We start from the raw sequence: 20,790 nt of genomic DNA, 5'->3' as shown, positions 1-20,790 counted from the left end.
GACGAACCTTTGCCCGAAGCTACGCTTTTGTATCTGGATTTTCCCTTTGCCTCTGATTGCACCTTCGATTACATGATTATGACCCAGCTAGTTTTTGAGTTCGTTTTGAGTTTTTGGATTAAATCTCGGTCCTCTCTGCACCTGGGTCCTCCAAGTCTGTTCATTACAATATCTGTTCAAAAGAACTATGTGTGTTTCTTTTGTATCTAAAGATTGATAACTTATGGTCCTACCTGGCCACCCCAGACCTCCGGGGAGGCCCCTATCCCCTTTGGCTCCTTCCATGGAGGGTCCCGGCAATCCCTGCAGTCCCGACTGCCCCTGCTGGCCCTGGTCCCCTGGCCGGCCCTTGTCTCCTTTAGCCCCTGGGACACCAGGTATTCCAGGAATGCCTGGGAGACCATCGCTGCCTTTATCACCTGCAGACAGGCACCTTGGGTCAGCATTAGATGATATATGTACATAAGAAAGGCGGACAAGAACAGACTCATTCACAGAAAGCAGCAAATCATTACATTTTGCGTCTTATTTTTTTACTTACCCTCGGCCCCATTAGATAGAATTTTAGATGTACATCTAAATTCACTGGAACACCGAACTCTAATTGCACTGTTTTCAAGAGGTTATTATGCCAGAGTTTCACATACTTCTTCCACCAAGAGCTTAATTTGAACCATTTGTTTGATAACGATTTTGCAGTGTTAAATGTTGTGGTGTTGTGATGTATGTATATAAAGACTTAGATGAAGAACAGATCACATTTTAAGAGCCACTCACATAGAAATATGGATTATTCCAAAGGGTTTCGTAGTTTCGGCAATACTTTACTTAAAGCACTCACGTATTATTCATGATACTGTATATACCTTCATAATGCATTATAATGCATTCATAAAGTACTATAAACCTGCTATAACTATTTTTAAAAAGGCATAACACATTATAAACATGTTTATTATGCAGTATGAATGCTCTATGAAGCTCTCATCTATAATGCACTATAAATACCTTCATTATCCAGTGCAAATATACTGACCATTATATTGCATTACGAAGGTATCTATAGTGTATTATGATGACTGCTTGACGTGAAGTGTTACCAAATTTTCTTCATAACTGTACCGTTAAATGGTAACAAAGAGCCTTATGCATGGACACAGTTTGAGGAACCCTGTGAATTGCAAATACCCACGAGAGAGATATCTCTCAAGGCTTACCTTTAAAACCAGCTTGTCCAGGTGGACCAGGAAAACCTCTGCCGGGTAAACCTGGAATGGAGAGGGGGGGGGGAATGAGGGTCAGGGCTTCAGAAACTGCTCCCACCCTCTGGTACCTTGTCTACAGGCTTATTTGTTCACCTGAATCTCCCCGCTCCCCAGTGGATCCTGGGATCCCATCCTGTCCAGGCAGGCCTTTCTCTCCATGTGACCCCGGTGGGCCCTGCCGACCTGCTTCACCTGAAGATATCAGAAATGATATCAGAAATGCAAAATTTCTTAACTGTCATCTTTTATCTGGGTTTTTCTTATTAGTGCTAAATATTTATGATTTCCAAAATGTATTAGCCATGACTGTTCGCCGGGGACTGATCTTGCACTGCCACACCCCTAAAGGACCTCACACTTCTTAAGGCTCACCTGGTCGGCCTTGTGAACCTGGATCGCCTGGTAGGCCGGGCAGGCCGAGGACGCCCTTCTCACCTGGCTGTCCAGGAGTTCCTGTGAGAAAGACACATGCTGGCTTTCACTGTTCACTGTTTTCAGGTCTGTCAGAACCCCGTGATGCACTGTGGGGAGGACGGACAGCTCACCTTGGGGGCCATCGTAGCCCTTGTCTCCCTTTGTTCCTGGATGGCCTGGCATTCCATGTTCACCCATCCTGCCTTTCTGGCCTTTCTCCCCCGTAAATCCAATCGAACCAGTAAAGCCTTTCTCTCCCTGAGGGGCCAACAAAATCACAGCATCTTCAGAGAATAATAGCTTCATACCATAACTCCCTACCAACACATTCACATACAAACACACACATGAGATTTGCACAAAAACTCTATGTTCACATTACAAACATCATTGGCCAATTCCGATTTTTTGCCTATCTTGATTCTTGGTTCACATTCATAAATACAAGTAACCTGCATCTCACTGTAATGTGAACACATCTGTCCTCCAAATCGGTTCACATGTGCACATTGATAAGTTTTTGCACGAGTCATCTGCCTTACCAACGACAATAAAACGCTCAGCACGTGCGCATAGAGAAAACAAAGACATGAATTACGATCTGACCGCTCACATTTATGTCACATGGCCACGAATCCGGATATATATCTAGGACCATGTATGAAAGTGACTCAAATCTAAATTGAAAAGATCGGATTTGTGTGTTCACACAACCCTGAGGAGAAGCAGATCTGAGTCACATTGAGGCAAAGAAGTGGATTTGAGTCACTTCAGCCTGGTAGTGTGAACGTAGCCAAAGTGACACTGTAAATAGGTCAGGTGGTGCTGTAGTCTTAAGGGAAGGATCCTCCCACCTTCTCTCCTGGGGGTCCTGGCATCCCAATTCCTGGTAAGCCAGCATCTCCTTTTTGCCCCTTATGCCCAGAGGTGCCCGGAAAGCCAGGGTGCCCCGGGGACCCGACCAGTCCTTTATCCCCCTTTGGTCCATCTGATCCTGGATGGGGAAAGCAGGAGACGTTGAGTTCCCCATAGTTACGCCGCCATCCTCCGGCCAGCCTGTGAGCACCAAGCCGATGCCGTACCTGGTAGTCCCATATCTCCAGAGTGCCCTTTCTGTCCAGGATGTCCCGTTCTTCCCGGCTCTCCAGGTTCACCGCGTTCACCTTTGTCACCTGCAAACAAAGCCACGAGCTACATTTTCTCACCTCTTAATCTACACTACAAACAGAGAAACACCACAGCTTGGAACTTCTTGGAGAAATACCACACAGAGGTGATTTACCTGGCTGACCAGGTGATCCAGGCATTCCTTCCTTTCCAGGCATTCCAGGCTTCCCTGGTTCTCCGAGATAACCTTTATCTCCGGCATACCCTGGGGTCCCTGTTATAAATGGCACATTTGAAAATAAATAAATAAAACAATTCTTTATTTAGCATTTGCACAAATACGAGTACAACTACACTGGAATGCTTCTTCCCGCATACCGTTGCTCTCCTTTCTTAGACGTACACAGACATATACAGCACCAGTGAAAAGTCTGTCCTTCAGCCATACCTTGTGGCCCAGCATCGCCCTTGTCGCCCTTCATGCTGTTCATATCTATGTCAGTCATGTTTCCAGGAGGCCCCCGTAGGCCTGCATCTCCTCTTTCTCCTTTAGGTCCATGTTCTCCAAAGACGCCCCGCAGCCCAGGCAAACCAGGGTCACCTGGTGCAGAGGCAGACTGATCACACCTTCCCGTTGCCATGACGGCAGACCGATCATAACGTTCTACAGATAGCACTCTCCTCTTTAAAACTTGCATCTTATGACTGACTGGAGTATGCATACTTTGCACCCTGAAGCTGTACAGAAAATCCGTTCTTTACGGCTCTTTATGGACCATTACCTCGTTGCCCAGGGGCACCAGGATTGCCAGAAGGACCATGATATCCAGGAGTTCCAGGTAATCCGATACCTCCCCTATCTCCCTTAATACCTGTGAATAAGGCATAGAACCAAGGATATCACATACAAAGAAGTATTGGCACTGATGTTTTTTGATCCTCTTTTCTTATGACCCATATTTTTATATACATTTCATACCCAAATTTAATTGTAGGGTACCATGTGGGTGGGGGGGGGGGTTCCATATTTCTTGAGGAGGCTGAGCTCCCTCCCAAGGGTCAAATCTGAGAATTGCCCCTGACTAGTGCTTTTAATTACTGCTCTTTGATTTTGAGTTATCTAAATAAGGTGGAAATACATTTTCTGTGAACCTTACTTATCAGTTGTAGGTTAGTCATCAGGTGGATGTTCCTAACCAGTTTATAGTCAGTGTCGGCGAAGGGGTTAGATGAAAATTGCTACCCAAACCAAAATAACCCAAAGGTACTCCCTGTCACACAAAAAATAGCCGGGACTGGGGATCTGAATCATAGGCAGTGGGAATGTTAGCTTGCCCATGTATTTCCAAATTCTGTGAGCTTACCCTGTAGCCCAGGGAATCCATCTCTGCCAGGAGGACCTAGTTGACCTAATGACCCCTTTTGTCCTTGGTGTCCAGGGAACCCTTGATCACCTTTCTCTCCCCTTGGTCCAGGCATATCTAAGCCAGGCCCACCAGGGTCGCCTTTGTTTCCTTTCACACCAGGTGGTCCTGTGAGCATAGATTTGAACGAGAGCAAATGACTCAACTGTGAGATTAGAAACCCAGTCACTGTACTATGAGATCAGATGAGCTCCATAAGATGAGCTCACCAGTGTTTCCGGGATAACCAGGCGGCCCATGCGGTCCTGGAAGTCCTGGGTCACCTGGCCCTGGAGGTCCAGTAGGGCCCTCAAATCCAGGCTGCCCAGGTGGTCCAACGTCACCTGAGTAGAAAAGGGGTTGACATTCGAGGCAGTTCTCAGCTGCGCAGAACCACTTAATCATGCTAAAATGTACTAAAGCATCACTGAAGCTGTGATTTGTATGAGCATATTGGAGATTCTTCACTTTACTATGTACTCAAACAAATGATGCAGAATTTATCTTCTGCTAAAAAGAAAATAACGTCTCCCAGAGAGCATATCCTACCTGTAATACCCTGAAGTCCCGGAGGGCCAGTCACCCCTTCTTTCCCTGGGATGCCAGGTGGCCCCACTCTGCCCTTATCACCTGGAAAACCTATTGTTCCCTGGGGACCCATGAGGCCCTTAGGCCCCGGAAGGCCCCGGCCTGGTTCTCCCTGGAACACAGTCAACATTCCTCATCCCCATGACTAGGATACACCCTTGTCCACACGTTCACTGATTACATCGGACAAGAAACAACCTCTAGGCTGTGAAACTTAGGTAATGATTTCTCAAGCATGCACACATTTATATTCTACGCAGTTATAAGTTTCAGCTTCTGTGTACATACCTTTTGGCCAGGGACACCAGAATATCCAGTATTTCCATCCTTTCCGTGTTGACCTGCTTCTCCAGGTACCCCTGGTGCACCCGGGACCCCCGAATACCCTAAGTAATAAAGAGATTCATTCATTCATCCATCCATGTATCACCCTTCCATCCATCCATTTATCTATCATTCATCCATCCATCCATCCATTCATTCATTCATTTTCTATATCACATGACCTACGCATGGTTACGGGAGTCCTGAGCCTATCCCAGAGAGGAAGGAATCACACACCCTAACATATTGCAATATAGAGTTAATGACACATGAACTGGGTGAGAATCTTCAAAATGCTCACCTTTTGGCCCAGGCAGACCAGGCTGGCCAATGCCTTGCAGCCCGATGTCACCTTTCAGTCCTTTCACACCGGGAAAGCCAGGGGTGCCCTGTTCTCCTTGACTGCCTGGAAGAAAAAGACAAGTATACCAGAGTCGTCGTCATTCTTCTTAGTGCCAGAGACAAGCCTGTCAGTAGCACAGGTGAGAGTATGGTTTTACACTCATGTCTAGATGCAAAGAATCAGTCCTTCACTAAATGCGTTGCTCCTTACCATTCACAGTTCATAAGGTGTTCGTAAGGCACCTTCAGCACTTACCGGGGATCCCAGGTCTTCCCATCGGCCCCGAGGACCCAGGTGCACCTTGCGGACCAGGCAGACTAATCCCTATTCCAGCTTCACCTTTCAGGCCTAACGATAGAAAACAAGTTACCTGGCACTTGAAAAGCTGAAAAAAGCTGAAATACCACTTTTACTGCTTGCCGTAAAGACAATCCATGCACTGTACCAACCAGTACACTTACCTTCCCGCCCTGCCGCTCCAGGTCTACCTGCTTCCCCACGACTCCCCTTCTCTCCAGGCTTGCCAGGATAGCCAAATGCCGACTGGCCTGGGGGGCCTCTCTCTCCGCGGGGCCCAATCAGACCCACGTCCCCGTCTTTGCCTCGATCTCCTTTCATGCCCATGGTTGCCTGGAAGGGTGAGCACCAGTTATTCTAGGGACTAAACTATTCATAGGGTTAAAATAATGGCTGGTGCTAGTTAACAGTATTGCATGGAAGTGAGTATTCACCGGTTCTCCCTTTTCTCCTGGCAACCCTGGCAAGCCGTCTTTCCCCGGATGTCCGTTGTAGCCTGGAGATCCTCTAACGCCTTTAAGGCCTGGGTAGCCCTTGTCGCCTTTCAGTCCTGGTGCCACTAAGTAGTCACCTGGTGCTCCTTGGGCACCCGGAGCACCCATCAGGCCTCTGGGGCCATGCAAACCCTAAGGAAAAAGGAAGGTGAATCAAGTGACTGAAGTTTAGGGTGAAAGGCTGTCATATGTATGTGATGGCAGATGGCTGGCAGTTGAAGCATAGGACATTCCTACTTACAGGATTCCCTGAAGGACCACGTGGTCCAGGTTCACCACCCTCTCCTTTGGGACCCGCTGGCCCAGGGAAACCTGTCATCGAAACAAGAAGTACAGTATAGTGACCTGATTATCTGCTGTGGACCAATAGACATAGAATGGAGAGTCCGGTTTGATCATGGATTGATGGAAATCACACACTAGGTGTTACCTTGATGTCCTGGAGGCCCCTGAGGCCCCGGAAGACCAGGAAATGCAATGGCCTGGCAATTCACACAAACATCTCCTTGGTCCCCTGAGAGAACAGGAAAAAAACCCATTAAAGGTACCAGTTCTCAGTTTAGTGGAAGCTGGGCTGGAGGCCACATGTTCAATTGCTGAAAGAAGCCAGTCTCTCCTTCAAGCAGAATTTGAATTAAATGTTTCCATGTTGAGTGTTTTTCTTTAACTTTCTCACCTTTCTGTCCTATCTCTCCTTGAAGACCAGGAGGGCCGGGGGGGCCGGGGGGTCCATGTTTAATATCGCAATCTACACCTATTCAAACAGCCAGAGAGTAATGTCATAGGACAGGATGCAGAGAGACATGTAACAATAAAAAAAACTAATTCATAGAAGAGACTTACAACTCCTGGTATGTTTTTAACTTGAATTTTTGTACAAAATTTTGCATGCATTTCATTCATAATTACAACTACTATTTGAGTAAATGTGTTTTGTGAAGGGTAACCTCACTGCCCAAGAAACTCCTTGGCTGACTTTCTACATCATACTGCCCACAGAAAACACTCACCTACAAGCCCGGGGGGACCTGGGGGTCCCGGGAGCCCCTGTCGGCCAGCCTGTCCTTTTAGCGGCAAGCCATCCGCACCCTTGTCCCCCTTCTGACCCATCTCCCCTGGGAACCCAGGAGAACCTGGTGGACCTGACACGTATCTGCCTGTGAAGGGGTAGTCAGCACTAGGGTGAGGCCTTGGAAACGGTCGACAGGCAAGTAATGCATTAAGTTCACATGAAAAGACGGGCCACTCACCTGGTGGACCAATATCTCCGTGGCTACCAGGAGGACCTGCGAGATAAAAGTAGGTAGCATTAAATCCTACCCAAGTCTCTACAATGTGAATTTAGACAATCAATAGCAGGAAGGATCTTCTAAGCATGGTATTTATAGCTGGACGACTTAACATGGAGTCCACACACCAGTATCCAGACATGACATGGATGGAAACAGAAGCTGTTTTGGAACAGCGTAGCATGTTATTTACAATGCCTGGCCACACTAATATTTCGTCGGACCACCTATGGCTTTGATAATGGTGCACATGCATTATTTCCATGTGCTTATGCAACATTTGTTTTTCATCCAGATTTGCATTCATCTCTTGTTGTGGATCTTGTGTGGATCATAGGTGAATTGAACCACCCCGTAAAGTCCAGAAATCTTGGTGCACTATTTGACTCTTCATTCAACTTAGATCTTCACATAAAATCCCTCTCCAAAATCTCATTCTTTCACCTTCATCCTACTGCAGCTCCCTTTTCATTGTCCTCCCAGCAAAATATACAAAAGCTTCAGTATATTGAGAACTCAGCAGCTTGAGTCCTCAGTCACCAAATGCTCCGCTCACATCACACCCATCTTCTCTCAGCTACACTGGTTACCGTATCAAATTCAAAATAGTGCTTCTCACTTTTAAAGCTCTGCATGACCTCACTCCTCGCTACCTCAGGGAACTCTTGGCTCCCTACTCACCCTCTCACTCTCTCAGATCCTCTAATAATAATCTCCTCACTGTTCCACGCACCTTCATCACCATGGTCCCTAAACTATGGAACTCTCTCCCACAATCTCCCCGTGACTGCTCTTCCTTCTCTTCCTTCATATCTGAACATTTTCCTACTGTCTCTTCCTCCTTTACTGAATACAGATTTTTTCCCTCCTGTAAAGCAACTTTGGGATTGTGAAAGGCGCTATGTAAATGTAACTTATTATTATTATTATTATTATTATTATTACTCTGTAGTGGCCAAATCATGTGTGAAAATGATTCCTCCTGCTCCCCAAAGCACTCATTGACAATTCGGGCCCGATGAATCTTGGGATTATCATCCTTGAATATGCCCATGACGTGTACTTCAGTTCTCTGACTTTAATTTAGCTTGCTAGCCGTAAACTGTGGGTTGTGTGCTGTCGAGCTGAAATCCACAGAATGCTTTAACACTGTATCCGTGACCCCTGTGCCACTCTGAAAACTGCGGCGATGTACCTCTTTCTCCCTTCATGCCCGGTGGACCACGCTGTCCAGGAGGACCAGGAGCATTGCCCTGTCAAACCAACTCCCAGTTAGTCACATGATCACCAAGTATTATGACAAAGATGGGGTCAGCGCTTTTGCAGCATTCTGGGTAACTTGGCCTGACAAAATAAACACCTTCGTTTGGCTTGCTTCCTATATATTACAGCTAAGAGAAGGTAGTTCATGGAAACACAAAAGAAGCATGAGATGGAGTTCAGACAACTCACATTTCCAGGAAGACCCTTCTCTCCTTTTTGGCCCTAGAAACAAATGAATAACATTAGTAACAAGTCTGACTTTGAACAAAGGTCCAGGCAACTGAAACAGTGTTAAAATCATCAGCAAGTATGGACTTCATTATGAACTAATCACAATCGTAGTTGCTTTTACAGCACGAAAAATGTACCTATAATTCTTTTAAAGGCCTGTCAACATATACATGGAAAAATCTGAAATTACGCGAATCAGTTTCCGTAAATTTAACTGCGTCTTTTCATACAGTAGCTCACAACCCCCCCGCCACACAGAAGAATAAGCGGCTGTTTTACCGCCAGTCCGGGGCGCCCTGGATCACCAGGATAACCTGCCTCCCCCTGTTGGAAACGCAGACAGCGATATGCTCAGGTTCTGTATCGTGGCACAAACCAAATGACATGACGGTTGGATGTGTTTTACTGGAGGTTATAAATCCCACTTACGTTGATTCCATTCTCTCCATCCTTGCCTGGTTTACCCTGAAATTAAAGAGGCGGCACATTGAACGTATCATTCTGGACACCAATACCGGCACATTGGCTTCCGCTGCCATCCCAGGCAGCCACCATCACTTACCCTGGGCCCTTGCGGACCTGGTTCCCCTTTCAACCCATGCAGGTACGGCACACAAAATCCCTGCGGCAGGAAGAGCCTCGTTAATGCTGCTTTTCATCTGTATCCAAGGAGAATCTGGATTTCCGCCTGGGATCGTCGAATCGACCGAGTCGCCTCACAGACTGGCCTTTACAGTCAAGCTCCTTCAGTTTTCTACTTACTTTTTCTCCTTTGTCTCCTTTCTCACCAGAGTCACCCTGTAGTACAGAACCAGTGCTGTGTTATCCTGTTACATGGCTCATTTGTAGCACTAATGCATAACCAATCCCAAAAAAGCCTCAAACGACAGCAGTTTGACTGCCTCCATACCTTGGGTCCATTAATGTATGTGGTTGGAGGACCTTCTCTCTCCGGAAACTCTCCTGGTGGGCCTGGAGGACCTCTGAGTCCTTGAGTTCCCTGTCAGAATGGGACGTGCAGTGAGCGAGGGACCTAAGTGTATCGATGGCAGAGCTTCTGCCCTTCCAGGAGTCATCTGCCCTACCTTCTCTCCTTTTTCGCCAACGAAATTCACCATGTTCCCCTGCAGGAAAAGCACACAGAACGCTGTGGACGGGAAGCTGGCAGAATGTACTGAATTATGGTATGAAGAACATCAGTCAGCCGCACCTATGGCACCAACGTACCTTCTCTCCTTTTTGACCAGGTGAACCAGGGTCCCCCTATAAGAAAAAAACAATGTTTGTTTTGCTGTGTTTGTGTCCACAATGAAGGACAGTTACCACAACCAAATAGCTGGTATTATGCAAACAGGCTACTTTTATCACTTACTCCCATTCCCATTGGTCCCGGTGGTCCAATTGGACCAGAGATTCCTGGCTGGCCAGGAGATCCCTGGATAAAGAAAAACCCACAGATCATTCACCTGATGTTTACATGCATAAGAGATATAGGATGCCATTTTGGTTGTTCCATGGTTCTTACAGTACATCTAATTACATCAGGGGAATACCTCTTTGGCATATTGCTGAGAATTATTTCAGTGGAATATCACTGAGGAGTATCAGATCTAACAGAAATGAGCATGTGACCTCACAGACTTAAGAGTTATTTATGGTGAAAAATGGAATGCAAGTACTGATATACATACTCTGAAACCTGGGTGTCCGGGACTCCCCTTCTCGCCCTTTGATGGGATGTAAGTCGAAGTCAAACCACCGGGCTCCCCCTGTGGGCGCAATGACACAGCTCATAACACACACAGTGGACAGCAGGGCGTATATAGCACAGAATGTTAAATACCAGATGCCTCTTAAGAAGTAAGTAAAAAATGAGAACCAGGCCAGGTGAAACCCATATCTGAAGTAAACTCAGGATCAGTAGTTCTGAGACATTTCTCACCTTCATGCCTGGAATTCCAGGAGTACCCTAAAAAAGATGTTTTGCAACATTAAACCATCATGTAAAGAAAGAATATCATTGCTTACATTCTGTAGTGTTAGTTACGTACAACCAGGGGCATACTGTACCTAGACATTCTGACAAAATGTCACTCTGCCCCCCCACCCAGTTTTACATGTAATTTAATGTATCGAAGGGCTCCTGTCAAGTGCTGGGCTCTCTGAATCTGCCGGGACATCCATGCCCCTCCGACATGTAACAGCCTTAAATGACGTTTTATATTTGACATTGTGGAGGCTGTGACTCCCTATCATGAAGCTTTGATGTAACAGTCACACATACGTACAGGAAGACCCCGCCCACATACATACAGGGAGACCACGCCCACATACGTACAGGGAGACCCCGCCCACATACGTACAGGAAGACCCCGCCCACATATGTACAGGGAGACCCCGCCCACATATGTACAGGGAGACCCCGCCCACATACGTACAGGAAGACCCCGCCCACATATGTACAGGGAGACCCCGCCCACATACGTACAGGAAGACCCCGCCCACATATGTACAGGGAGACCCCGCCCACATACGTACAGGGAGACCCCGCCCACATACGTACAGGGAGACCCCGCCCACATACGTACAGGTGGACCCTGCGCACCAGGGAAGCCAGGGGTTCCATCAAAGCCTCGCTCTCCCTGCAACAAAGGAGTTTGATGGGTGAGAAATGTCAGGAATCTTTCACCAAGCAGAAAGTTACAGCGGCAGGAAGATCCGGCCAGATGGGTGACTTCCTAAGGAGACCATCTTAAATTTTAGCAATAGGCTTCAGTTAATCAGTCATGAATACCTTCGTCCCATTGCACCCTGGAATTCCACGTTGGCCTGGAGGACCATCCTGACCTGGGATACCCTGTGAAGCACAACAGAGGTGTTATCTACAGCTGAATGATCCTCTCAGTACAGAGGCTCCACTGACATCCTGCTTCTGTTCCACTAAATTAATTTGTATCTGAAAAAGCACAATTTGCCGTGGAAACTGACCCATCTTAAACAACGATCCATTTAAAATATGCCACACTGTCAAAACAACAAGCTATGCTGACAAAGTCAGATTAAATGGAGATGGAAGCTGAAGATCATTAAGTGTCTCCATGCTTCGCAGATCATTTCAAGGCATGTTCCCCAAAACAGGCCCATTGGTTCATGACTTACCGGAAAGCCTGGGTTTCCTGGGTAGCCTGCAACACCAGGAGGACCCTACCGGACATAATAAAACCTGTCGTTGATCATTGTCCCTAACAGACACAAGCATCCCACGTTGTATCGGTGTCACTGAACAGTACAAGCATTCTTACGCATTCACTCCCAACCTTAGTATAGTCAGGTAATCCCAGCAAGTCCAGATCAGAAATGTAAGGGAAATTGTATGTGTATAGAAATTACCCGTATTCCTTCATGTCCTGGAGCACCGGGCACTCCTCCGTCTCCCTGTAGAAAGAGGATAAACACTGATGAGCGTAAGTGTAACATTCAGAGTGTTAACATGACATGTGCACATCACATAGGATATTTATAGTGTTAGTGTCAGCATAACAGGCATCCCTATGACTGAGTCCTCTCTGACATTAACGTAAGTGTCCACTCTGACATGAGTGCAACTGTGCGTCCTCTCCGACGTCAGTGTGTGTGTGTATGTGTGTGTGTGTGTGTGTGCTTGTCAATTAACTTTTAAACTCAGAACAGCTCTTTTAAAACTATCATTTGGGTTCCAATTAATTACTACTTTAATTAAATGTTTTACTTAAAACTACTGGTTGCCTCTCTGATGTCAGCATGGGAGTCCTCTCTAACGTCAGCGTGGGAGTGTCCTCTCTGATTTCAATGCATGCGTGTGTTCTCTCTCATAAATATATATGATTTTTGTTATAAAACCAATAAATTTCCAATATTTTTACTGAATTAAGTAACCGTCCCAAGACTTTCTGTGATCGCTCTCTGGTGGTCTCTCACTGCAACATGACACAACAACCTATATGACAGAACAGCCCCCAGACCATTTCCTACACAGGCTGAAGGGTATAGGGGCCCTCCCCAGTCACTGACCTTTGGTCCCATTGGCCCTGGGTGGCCCTCTGGCCCCACCCTTCCTGGGAAGCCCATGACGCCCTGCATGCCGGGCAGTCCTTGCTCGCCCTGAAAGGAAATACACAGGCATGGTTACATGGTGAGAAGGTGAGCGATCTGTACAGTAGTCTGAGTTGGTAGCTGGGTCTTTGGCTCTATAGTAGGAGGACTCTGGGTTCAAACTTCTATTGACTTATAACCTGATACATACTTTTTACCAGGATGGCATATCGGTGAATGCTCTTGTCTGCCACTAGGTGGGGATGTAGCTCCCTCTGTTACCAATGTGTTGAAATATTCCTTTGACCTGGAAGTCTGCAATAGTGCGCAGCACGGGACAAATTTCCGTTTTGGAATTCAGGAGTGGGCGGGAAGTGACCGATATGTCTGCGGGAGAATATAAATGACTCGCGGGATCCCACAAAAATAATTAAAACAAGTAAATATTCCCCAAATATGTTTTTGTTAGCCTATTTTATCAAACTGTTATTCATGTTTCGTGACGGAATACAAAGTTATCTTACACGAAGTTTAACCGAATAAAAGATAAATAGGTTATATGACTAATGCGGCTTTTACACTGCCCGCCTATAGGAGAACTTTGGGGAGGACATTAGCGTTTTGAAAGTTCCTCGTCACTCTCGTGAGCGCGGCTAACGACGGCACGAATATCTTTAACTACTTCATGTCAAATTAAGTAAAGGGATATAAGACATTTAGCAGTCCTTTTTCAGTTCAGTTCAATTCATTTTTATTTGTATAGCGCATTTTCGCAACGTTACATTGTTTCATTGTGTGCAACCACAAAGAGATCCACTTGCCTTTGGCCTTTACGATAAATGTAACTATGTGCTATCATGGCACAAGACTGGCATTTCAAGGCTTGATCTAAAACTCCACATGAGTTCGGTTTCGAAAGACCAGACTACAGTGATATGCACAGCAAGTGCTAGCAAATCAAATGTAATAGTTGCACTAAAAATGAAACACCACAAAAATGTTGGTTTGTGCAGATCTACGATGTGTTATAGCAAACATTGTTGCAGGTTAAATACTCCTACACTCTGAGAAAAAAGGAAGTCCAAGGTTACAGCCCCAGTGACAAAGGAACACATTTTTACCTTTTTTTCTGAGAGTGTATGTGTATGATACTCCTACTATAATGTGAAATACGTAGCTTGTTTTAACTGTTAAACGTTAAATGTAGCCTGTTTGTTGAGGCTAAAAGTTTGTATTTATTGTTAACCGGAAAATAAGCATAGTCAAACGAAATGCATTTTTTGGGGAGCAGGAAGGAGTGGGACAGAACCTCGCAGGCACGGGCAGGGGGTCTGTCCCGTGTAGACCTCTACTTTGACCCAATGATCTGCAAACAGTGCCGGTCAACTCGGGCAACATAGGCAGGGCTACCAACTTTGGTCAGCTGGCTGGTGTGAGATTTTCAATTTGAGACAATTCTGCACACACATTTACGCGTGTGTAAGAGTTTTATTACTTTGTGAATATTCTGCAGGGTTTGCAAACTACACAAATGCTTGTGATGCAGCTAATTTTAGGTTTATTATGGAATAGCATAGATTTGCCGTAAGATTTCGTGTATAAGCGTGAGAGTCTAAAAGCATGAGTGTCACGCCAGATGTGTGAGAGTTGGCAACCCTGCATAGGTGGCTGCCCACAGCAGCACCTTCTGGGGGGGGCACTGACTTCCCTATGAGAAATTGGGAGGTAAAGTCAATGGGGGGGGGGGGGGGGGTGAAGCTTGTCTAGGGCTTCACATGGGCTTCGAGCTGTTTGCTCATTTTAGTGTAAGTAAATACTCACAATTCACAGTTATGCTGTTTTATGTGCGCGTTGTTTTCAAATTCATTGCCACCAAAATTCTTTTAGGTCACTCTGTGTCCTAATATCCGAATCCTACGGATGTTTTCTTTGGCAGCACAGCGTATGAAGCCAATTTTTAAAGACTTTCCCATTCTCCAAAACTTGGCTCTCACAGACTGAGGAGGAAGAGGAGTAAGAGCATGATGCTTTGGAGCACAGACTAAGCCATCTTATGGGAACCGGGCTGCATGCCAAGGGTATCGCGCCACGTGTGGATGGCAGGAACTGACATCATCGCATTTCCATGGGGTAACGGGGGAGCATTTCAACTGCAGGAAGCAGCACAGGATGCAGTGGCTTCTGAACACACACAGCGAAACATAGTCACAGGCACACATATAATTAACCAGTGATTGTCTCTCTCTCTCTCTCACACACACACACAGCAACACATATTCATAGGCACACATATACTGTAATCAACCATTGAATCACACACACACAAACATAGATTAGGTATGTGTATCTTTGTGGGGACTCTCCATTCATGACCACTGATCACTAAATTCTAAATTTCTATGGGGAAAATTCTAATCCCAACATGATGACCCTAACCCCTATCCAGCCCTAACCTTAACCACAAGAAAGCAAACAAAATACAAGAGTTTTTGCATTTTTAGTTTTTGATTGCAGTCACAGATTTTTATAAAATTGAGTTTCTCTTTCTAGGGTCAGAAAAAAATGTCACCATAAGCTCAAAATAACAGGTTTGTAAAATAACAGTTGGCCCCCATAATATAATACATATTTGACCACACACACACACACAGACACACATGCATCTGTTCAGTTTCAATCATTGCAGCCCAGCTGTGTTCTGCTGATTTTCCCACTGAGGCTCAGCAATGTCCCTCCCAATATCCAGGCAAAAGCGAGAGCTATGTCCACAGCTACGGACAGAACTGACAGAGCAAGACACATCACCCAATGAGGGAAGGGACAGACGGAGACGACTCCCTCTGCCGACGTCTGTTCAAAGTGATACTCATTCAGAGCACAGTTACATTTTACTCCAGCCTGATTTCACAATGATGGCTACTGCGTGATCAAAATGGAAACAAATAAGCCCCAATCCACAGCCTTGAGTTTTGTGTCAGACAGAACTTTGCACCTGCTGTTTGTTAAGAAAAAACAAAATAAGATCCAAGTTTTTTGCCTTTCAGCGTTTGAGCTTTACATATAATATTTCACTTTAGATGTCATTTAAAGCTCAAGAGAAGAGAAACAGGTGCATGAGATAAATCTTAGCTGTGAAGTCGCAGGATTCTGGAGGAATAGCTCTGCTCCACTTTGAATGCAAGGTGAAGGTTTGCATGTTTACCTTTGATCCCTTCACGCCGCTGCAGTCACACTTGCCGCATGATGATTCCAAGCAGCCCTGGGGAGACAGGACACACAGCACAGAAGCGTCATCCAAATGCACGCGGGCCAAACAGCTGCATTGTAGATTCTCATCATGGCCACCAGGGGGCATAAAGAGCCACACAAGGGGATCGGTGGTTTTGGTGCTGAGTTTTGATTCTTGCTGTTAGCAAAATATAATTTAGGTGCAGCAAGTGTTGCTAAGTTACAATTTGAATATTCTTTAATAGGAATGCCACTCGGTTAATCGCTCAAGTTAAACATTTAATATGAAAAGTGAAACTTTGGACCCCAAAGAGCAGCAAAAAAAAAAATCTGGCATAATAAAAAGAATTTCAAAATTATTATGATTAATTGATCAGTGACAAAGAATATATAATTAAACAAAATACATGGTAAATGTTTTGTTGTACGAATGATTAGAAAATGTTTTGTTTAGCTGTCTTACAGTAAAAACACACATAAATATATAGGTCTTCAGAGATCAGCGCACAGTCAACCATCGATCAACAGCAACCGGATGTGTCTCTTACACAGGCACTATGGATTCAAAACATTTTTTAAACCATATCAGCCAAATGTACCATACTGTGTGGACTACAGGTTAACAAGGATCTATGCAGTGTCACTGCCCACATGGGTCTCCATGAATATGTGTAATATGTGGCTCTGCTGTAAATGGAGCAAGTGCAGTGGGGTCACGGTGGGGTGTGGATGAGGTTACGGCGACAGCACACTGACCAGATGGCCCTACAGGAATGGAGAATAAATATGATCTGTCCCCTCCTCGCACGCAAGTTCACATCTTCCATGCGAATATATGGGGTTAATAGGTCGCTACTTATCTTTTGATGAATGTGGACAACTAGCATGAAAGGAATAAATCATGTTTTATGTGCACCTACGTGATCTTCAGAGTTAACCAGAAAACATCTGCGCGCAGCCCGGGAACCGGACTATGACAGCTCCCATACCCCACCCACGCCCACCCGCCCGCCCGCCCGTGCCTCTCGCAGCCAGCTGTTCATAAGTCACGTGTGGAGTCTCCAGCCAAAGTCTGCACGCATCTGTGGCAGCATGGATGATTCTGGTCAGGGAGGCAGGCTCAACAAGCACACCCCCCCCCCCACCCCCATCGTGTGCCCTTGGCTCCCATGTTGAGGTAATTGGATCAGTATGTGAGGACTCTGGTCCAGCTTCTCCCTCTACCAGTCCCAACCTTTAAATCCAGTCCATCCTCAGGTGAATGTTTTTCTGTGCACCAACCCACCACAAGGATTGTTATGAGGGAATGCTTGTAATTATCAAAACAGAATGTTGCTCCAGGCAGCTCCCCTCTTCCCCTCTGCCTAATCGTCACTCTCTTCTTTTCACGTTTTTCTCGCATGTTTCGTTTGAGATCCTTTTTTTATCAATCTTGGAGACGCCGCGCTGCTGAATCACCACACTGCTGTAATCCTGGGCATAACAGTCTTAATGACAGAAGTGTGACTGAAAACAACTCGGTTCAGCCGAGTAGCAGATTATTAAGTCAAAGAACGGAAAAGCAAGGAAGGCGTGTTGCTGGCTAAGCACAGCGATCCAGCTCACAGGAGCTCGAGGGGGAGTTATTCAGTCAGTAGCATTCAGCATAGGCCATTTGGTTAATGACTTATCTGTGTCGTATAATCAGAGTTGGGGGTGGGGGGGGGGGGGGTTTTCCCCGTTAAGAAAATTCTCGTCAATCTTGGAATTTGTAAATGTGCAAAAGAGTGTGTCTGTTTCCTAGCAACTGGTACTTTACCAGTACACCGTCCGGAATCCAGTACTGCAAGGTCATTTCCTGTTAGACTCTTTGGGGACTGGGAGAGTTTCTGCCCTCAGCCGTGCCCATGTAGTGTTCCTGCAAAATAACCATGCCCCTGACAGATGGAATTATGTTCAGCCGGGTCTGCGTCAGGGAGCAGTAACTAGTAGGAAGCTTTAAGAACCTGATCTCCAACAACGTCATCAGCATGTGGATGAACATCTCATCTATGCACAGACAGAGCCCCTGTCACAAAGGGGCCAAAAACTATACCCATAGTCAGAGATATATCTGGTCTGTGTTCTAAAAGATCTTCTCTTCTTGCCCTTTAAGTTTTATTTGTGAAATACACAATTATACTCAGTACAAGGTGCAGCGAAATGCACAATTGCCCAGCCTCGGAATGTGAAAAGAGGACATACGTTTTAGAAACAAGACATAATGTATCAACAAACATGGAACATTAAAATATAACTATCCATAGCTTGCAAAATTGGCAGTATGTGCAGAATCCGGGAATAAATAAGTATTTATGTACACTATATGGACAAATGTATTCGGATACCCATATTAATTACAGGAAATTACTCATAAGCCACATCCATTGCTGAGATACAGGTGTGTAATTTTGCACACAGCCATGCAATCTGCAGTTTCAAACACCGGCAGCAGAATGGGGGGGGGGGGTCATACAGAAGAGGCCAGTCAACCCAGCACCACCACTGGACACCACTGGATACCTTTCCAGCAAGTCGGTTCTCCCCGTTTCTGTCCTGCTAGAGCTGCCTTGGTCAACTGCAAGTGAAGTGATTGTGACGTGGGAACATCTGGGATGAAGTTCAGCTGCGAGGTGACGGCCACACAAGCTCACAGACGGGGACCGGATCACCCAGCATCGATACCCAACCTAAATGGCAGCAAATCCCACCAGCAATGTTCCAGCACAACCTTAACACTGAGAGAAGGTAATTGTTGGGGTGGCTGAGATCCCTAACAATCTTCATGGCCTTGGACCTACATTGTTTTATGTATATGTTCTGGAGGTGGGGGAGTTCATGTCTGATGTCATCAACGTGCGCCATTAATCAGTCAGTACTAGTGTTGCTTACCATGCATTCTCTATCAAACTGTAAAGGGTGCTTTACACTAGACACTGCCAGAAGAATGATACAAAAAGCCACCCTGCCACACCCAGGGGAAAAAAAGCTGATTGTAGATTGAGGTATAGAGTAAGACTGTTGAAAAATTATACATCCACAAAAACCAAAATCAAACATCACATGCTAAACCCGTCAACATTTTTATCGGCCTGAGATCAGGTCGGACAGACGCAAAGCGGAAAGGAGAACTACAGGCCCCCGTCATCCACCCAAACAGTCTGACAAGAGATGCACCTGAACCAATGTGTAGATGGGCCACAAACTCGAGTCAAAAAGCTGAATCACCTTTCATGTGTGTGTACTTTATCGCTCAGGACTGGCTGATTGATATCTCACACCACGCTAATCTCCAGCATCTTCAAAGGACCGCAGGTGACTTTGAAATGTACTTTACATTTCCTCTTTCAGCTTCTTGTGCCCTTCCGTGAGCCAAAACAGGAGATGAGAAAGATCGTAAAAAGACAAAACTGCTTAGTTAGTTTTTCTGCTATTGATGTTAGAATTCCAGAGTCCTGATTGAAAAGACCCTGACAGACTCATTGTCTGGCCTTTATTATAGTTTATAGTTACTAGAGTTCCTGTACTCTAGATAATCTATCAGTCCATCCATCTTCCACCTGTACAGGATTGTGAGGTAACGGAATGCCATTAATTAATTAATGTAATTAAACATAAAGTGCTACCAGCTATCACAGGCAAACCAAATATCAGAAAGCATAGCCAGCATCAGATTGTCAGACTGCTGTATGTTTATGTGCTTTTGAGATGTTCTCACCCAAATCTAGTCCTGAGACTACAGGCAAATCTCCTTTAGTGCTGACTTTGCTAGGGTTACCATATTTGGTGAGATGAAAAAGGGGACTAGTCAAGGGCTCGGGATATCACTGAGACCGACCAATCAGGTAGTATTTCTCTCATGAATATTAATGAGTTTTCCAGAACCAACCAGCAAAACGAAAATTTGCTTCGGGGGAAACCCGGACGTATGGTGACCCTATACTTTGCCTTGCAGTAGACGTACACTTTAGGGTGTATCCGTGATATTGACATGGCCTCCTCGGTGAGCAGTGTGGCTGAAATATACCCTGAAATATAAGGTTGGGTGGATATCCAGGTGTGTGTTTGTGTGAATATCCAGTGCGAGTCAGTAGAGAACCTTATCCTGCCTTATATGGCGACTTGCTGCCTCTTTGTCCCACTATGCAACCTCCTTTGGGAAGTCAGCGTCATCTTGCCCTCTGAGATTCTGTTTGCTGGAGATCAGACCATAACACACCCGTAAGGAGTCTGGTCCTAGATGTTTTTGTCTGTATGCCCCCCCCCCCCCCCCCACCCATGGAGAGACTTTGGCACTCCTTATTAGGGGCTAACATAACCCAGAAAGCAGTACACATGCACCTTCCAAGAAAGGAACTGAAGTGACAGAGGATAAACACCCTGTGAGCACAACAGCCAATCGCAGGCTGCCGCGGGGGCACCTGCTGCTCCCCACCATGGGCACCCACACCGGGA

At 45.8% G+C, this 20,790-nt stretch overlaps 1 protein-coding gene across 1 annotated transcript in view; it reads right to left on the bottom strand.

Moving 5' to 3' along the window:
- Nucleotides 1-20,790, bottom strand: part of col4a1 (collagen, type IV, alpha 1) — a 35,772-nt gene that overhangs the window by 4,314 nt on the left and 10,668 nt on the right. Inside the window, exons 2-42 of the mRNA XM_023826163.2 lie at nucleotides 16,292-16,348; nucleotides 13,069-13,158; nucleotides 12,409-12,453; nucleotides 12,178-12,222; nucleotides 11,813-11,875; nucleotides 11,607-11,660; nucleotides 10,961-10,987; nucleotides 10,710-10,787; nucleotides 10,391-10,453; nucleotides 10,246-10,281; nucleotides 10,104-10,142; nucleotides 9,929-10,018; nucleotides 9,781-9,816; nucleotides 9,581-9,640; nucleotides 9,448-9,483; nucleotides 9,298-9,342; nucleotides 8,977-9,009; nucleotides 8,720-8,777; nucleotides 7,486-7,521; nucleotides 7,246-7,392; nucleotides 6,912-6,989; nucleotides 6,666-6,749; nucleotides 6,477-6,547; nucleotides 6,176-6,367; nucleotides 5,906-6,074; nucleotides 5,700-5,792; nucleotides 5,403-5,507; nucleotides 5,066-5,163; nucleotides 4,739-4,889; nucleotides 4,420-4,533; nucleotides 4,151-4,318; nucleotides 3,569-3,658; nucleotides 3,235-3,387; nucleotides 2,962-3,060; nucleotides 2,762-2,851; nucleotides 2,534-2,673; nucleotides 1,811-1,937; nucleotides 1,638-1,718; nucleotides 1,359-1,457; nucleotides 1,218-1,268; nucleotides 234-419 (exon numbers count right to left, since the gene is read on the bottom strand). Of these exons, the coding sequence (XP_023681931.2) occupies nucleotides 234-419; nucleotides 1,218-1,268; nucleotides 1,359-1,457; nucleotides 1,638-1,718; nucleotides 1,811-1,937; nucleotides 2,534-2,673; nucleotides 2,762-2,851; nucleotides 2,962-3,060; nucleotides 3,235-3,387; nucleotides 3,569-3,658; nucleotides 4,151-4,318; nucleotides 4,420-4,533; nucleotides 4,739-4,889; nucleotides 5,066-5,163; nucleotides 5,403-5,507; nucleotides 5,700-5,792; nucleotides 5,906-6,074; nucleotides 6,176-6,367; nucleotides 6,477-6,547; nucleotides 6,666-6,749; nucleotides 6,912-6,989; nucleotides 7,246-7,392; nucleotides 7,486-7,521; nucleotides 8,720-8,777; nucleotides 8,977-9,009; nucleotides 9,298-9,342; nucleotides 9,448-9,483; nucleotides 9,581-9,640; nucleotides 9,781-9,816; nucleotides 9,929-10,018; nucleotides 10,104-10,142; nucleotides 10,246-10,281; nucleotides 10,391-10,453; nucleotides 10,710-10,787; nucleotides 10,961-10,987; nucleotides 11,607-11,660; nucleotides 11,813-11,875; nucleotides 12,178-12,222; nucleotides 12,409-12,453; nucleotides 13,069-13,158; nucleotides 16,292-16,348 (3,577 nt within the window). The remainder of the gene's footprint in view (nucleotides 1-233; nucleotides 420-1,217; nucleotides 1,269-1,358; nucleotides 1,458-1,637; nucleotides 1,719-1,810; nucleotides 1,938-2,533; nucleotides 2,674-2,761; nucleotides 2,852-2,961; nucleotides 3,061-3,234; nucleotides 3,388-3,568; nucleotides 3,659-4,150; nucleotides 4,319-4,419; nucleotides 4,534-4,738; nucleotides 4,890-5,065; nucleotides 5,164-5,402; nucleotides 5,508-5,699; nucleotides 5,793-5,905; nucleotides 6,075-6,175; nucleotides 6,368-6,476; nucleotides 6,548-6,665; nucleotides 6,750-6,911; nucleotides 6,990-7,245; nucleotides 7,393-7,485; nucleotides 7,522-8,719; nucleotides 8,778-8,976; nucleotides 9,010-9,297; nucleotides 9,343-9,447; nucleotides 9,484-9,580; nucleotides 9,641-9,780; nucleotides 9,817-9,928; nucleotides 10,019-10,103; nucleotides 10,143-10,245; nucleotides 10,282-10,390; nucleotides 10,454-10,709; nucleotides 10,788-10,960; nucleotides 10,988-11,606; nucleotides 11,661-11,812; nucleotides 11,876-12,177; nucleotides 12,223-12,408; nucleotides 12,454-13,068; nucleotides 13,159-16,291; nucleotides 16,349-20,790) is intronic.

Source organism: Paramormyrops kingsleyae, chromosome 1, assembly GCF_048594095.1.
Source record: "Paramormyrops kingsleyae isolate MSU_618 chromosome 1, PKINGS_0.4, whole genome shotgun sequence".
NCBI classification, from domain to species: Eukaryota; Metazoa; Chordata; class Actinopteri; order Osteoglossiformes; family Mormyridae; genus Paramormyrops; species Paramormyrops kingsleyae.
The sequence above is the reverse complement of the archived record's forward strand: the minus strand, read 5'-3'. Positions and strand labels throughout refer to the sequence as shown.